The sequence below is a fragment of the Aplysia californica genome, unplaced genomic scaffold (genome assembly GCF_000002075.1).
Source record: "Aplysia californica isolate F4 #8 unplaced genomic scaffold, AplCal3.0 scaffold00003, whole genome shotgun sequence".
Taxonomy (NCBI): domain Eukaryota; kingdom Metazoa; phylum Mollusca; class Gastropoda; order Aplysiida; family Aplysiidae; genus Aplysia; species Aplysia californica.
The window spans coordinates 1,911,417-1,914,109 of NW_004797273.1; the positions used below are offsets into that span (position 1 = coordinate 1,911,417).

Consider the following 2,693-nt stretch of genomic DNA (forward strand, 5'->3'; position numbering starts at 1 on the left):
ACATACATACATACATACATACATACATACATACATACATACATACATACATACACACATACATAGATGGACAGGATTTGCACTGCGCAAGATTCTTCTTGATAAAACTAAAACATTAATCCACAGACACATTTAACTTACTCTCCGTTGAAGCATCGGAAGTGATCACAAGCGTCTTGGTTCACCTTGACGCATTGCGGTTTGAAGTCGTCCCCTAGGACACAAGTTCCTCCCTGCTCTTGGCAGTCATCGGCACAGGGCGGATAATACTCGTCTCTGCGTGTCGCAGCCGTTGTGTTGTCTCCAGGAGAGGTAGAAGGGGCCGTGGGAGCATCCAGGGTGCTGAACAGGTTGTTTGATGAGAACCAAGAAAATAGCTCCATCTCTTTTCCCTGATCTACGAGGTTTGGAGATGTAGATGCTGCACGGTTTCTGTTGCTGAAGGTGAACGGCAACGCTGTTGTCCTTGCAACATTTTGAGGGGTACTATTTGAAGTAAGAGCGGTGGCTTCTGTCGTACTTGCAAGGCTTGTGGGTAGTACTGTGGTGGAGGTGTCTTTGCCTGGAATATCTGTTGGCGATGTTGAAGGTACGAAGGTTTCGCTGTTTAGGGCAAACTGAGTACTCGTTGACCCTGTCATATCCTGCCTATCTCTCCGAGTGTTTGTAATAGTTGTTGATAGAAGAATACGAGGTTGTACTGTGTTTGTAGAAAGCAGACGAGTTGCAGATGTCGTCTTTGGATTTACAGATGTAGTCGTTTGAACGGTGGGATTTGTTGCGTTGGTAGAACCGATGCGACGAGTACGTTTTAATGATGCAGTGCTTGGTGATATGGTTGTTTCTGTAGATGATCTGTCCGTAGTTTTAGCCGTGGTTGAAGGACTAAATCGATGTGATGAATCGGTGCTGCTTATGAATGTGTTCTCAGAAGAACTGGAAGTGGACTCTGGTGTTCTTGATGTCGTAGGTAAAACAGTGGTTTTTGCTTTCGACGTACGGGTGAAAACCAGAGGCTGCTTTATTGTCTCTGTGGTAATTGTTGAGGCTGAAACACTTGCTTGATGTGGGTTTTTCTTCTGAAGATCTCCTGCTGTCTGCTCGCCCCACGAGTTTTCTCCCACAGTGGTATCTGTCGTGACTGGTACTGGTACCTCAGCTGTTGGGATGGGTTCTGTCGTATGTTCCGTTGTGTCTGCAGGGGCGGTTGTAGTCGAAGGACGGGCCGTCGCATGTTTGAAAAGTGACCAAAATTGTGTTCTGGCGACGGAGGGCCTGCTCGCCACTCGTGAGAGATTTCGCGCAGGTTTTCTCCTTTTTGGCGGCGGGATTGTTATAGACTGGGGCACTGGCCGTACAGTTGTTGGCCTTGCTGGAGTGGTCGTGCTGAAAATTTCCGGAAGAGGGAGCGCTATTGTTGTGTATGAAATATTCAAACGTTTTGCTATTTTGGCCAGTATTTTTCTTTCAAGCATCCTCATGGTCCGTACTATTCTTGGAATCGTTTTGAGGCAATGGGGAGCGGTTGGGTTCAAAGCGCACACGCAAAACTCTTGACACTGGGCTTTGTCGAGAACACACATGCCATCCACACCACAGATGTAGGGCAACCGTTGGCAGCAGGTCATGGAGCCGTAGTATTTCTCTCCGACTCCCTGGTCCCCCATTTCGCCTCCAAACGTGGTCATTGAATAATTCCAGCTCCATCTTTGAACTTTCCCTTCCAAAATAGCTTTCGCCATAGATTCACCATTGGAGAAAAGCTGGACTGGCGGTTGTGGTTCATCTGGGTACTGGAAAGTGTCTTTGCTCACAGGAGGGGCTGACCAGTCGTAGAGTACGTGTGGGTTGTCGACAAACGTCGATCCTGGGGAGTGGTCCGCCAAGGGAAGAAATACTTCTCCAGCGCCTTGTCCATCGGCTGGTGCAAGCTCCTCGTTCTGTGGTTCCGGAACACTGATCTCTCCATTGTTGTTTGTGTCGGTATAGTTGTGAGTACCTCCAAGGAAGCTGGAAACCTGATGAATAGCGTTATGTCTACTCTCAGGTGCATCTGGCGCTGAACCGAAGAATTCTGTTGGTATAGATGACCAGGAATTAACGTCCATAAAAGATGGACCAGTTTCCGATCCGGAGCTGGATGTGGGTTTTGAACTGCCCAAACCTTTTCCGTTTTTTCCATCAAATAAGTTATGCTGTTGCTCCGAAGTTTTGAAGCTGTAAGGGTCTTTGAATATTTTGGGCTCTGGCGTAGTAAAATCGAGTACAGAAGAAGAGAACAAAGACTGTAGATCGCGGTAAAAGTCGTTCATCTGACCATTCGCTGTTGTGATCATTAGTATCGCATAAATAATTACTTGTTTGTTTACTATGTTGTTTACAACTTTTCCAGGATATAGAGACGGGTGGAACATATTTTGTGACGTCTCAGGCATTGTATGAAAAATGTCTCACTGTTGACGCTTGTTGTGTCTGGTTGATGAAGGACGCTCTGTTTTGCAGTGACCTCAATAGACTGGAAAAGAAGCAAAACAAAGATTAAACCGTGTTTTTCAGGAAACAGAAACTATAGACCCAAAATTCAAATACACAGGATGCTCGACATAGAATAAGAGAAATCAGATCACATGGTGAATAAAGTTCTTCTTCTTCTTCTTCTTCTTCTTCTTCTTCTTCTTCTTCTTCTTCTTCTT

The 2,693-nt window shown here is 45.9% G+C and overlaps 1 protein-coding gene across 1 annotated transcript in view; it reads right to left on the minus strand.

Moving 5' to 3' along the window:
* LOC106011071 overlaps positions 1 to 2,693 on the minus strand; it is a 5,225-nt gene that overhangs the window by 1,385 nt on the left and 1,147 nt on the right. Inside the window, exon 2 of the mRNA XM_013079408.1 lies at positions 142 to 2,515. Coding sequence (XP_012934862.1) covers positions 142 to 2,435 — 2,294 coding nt within the window. The 5' untranslated portion in view covers positions 2,436 to 2,515. The remainder of the gene's footprint in view (positions 1 to 141; positions 2,516 to 2,693) is intronic.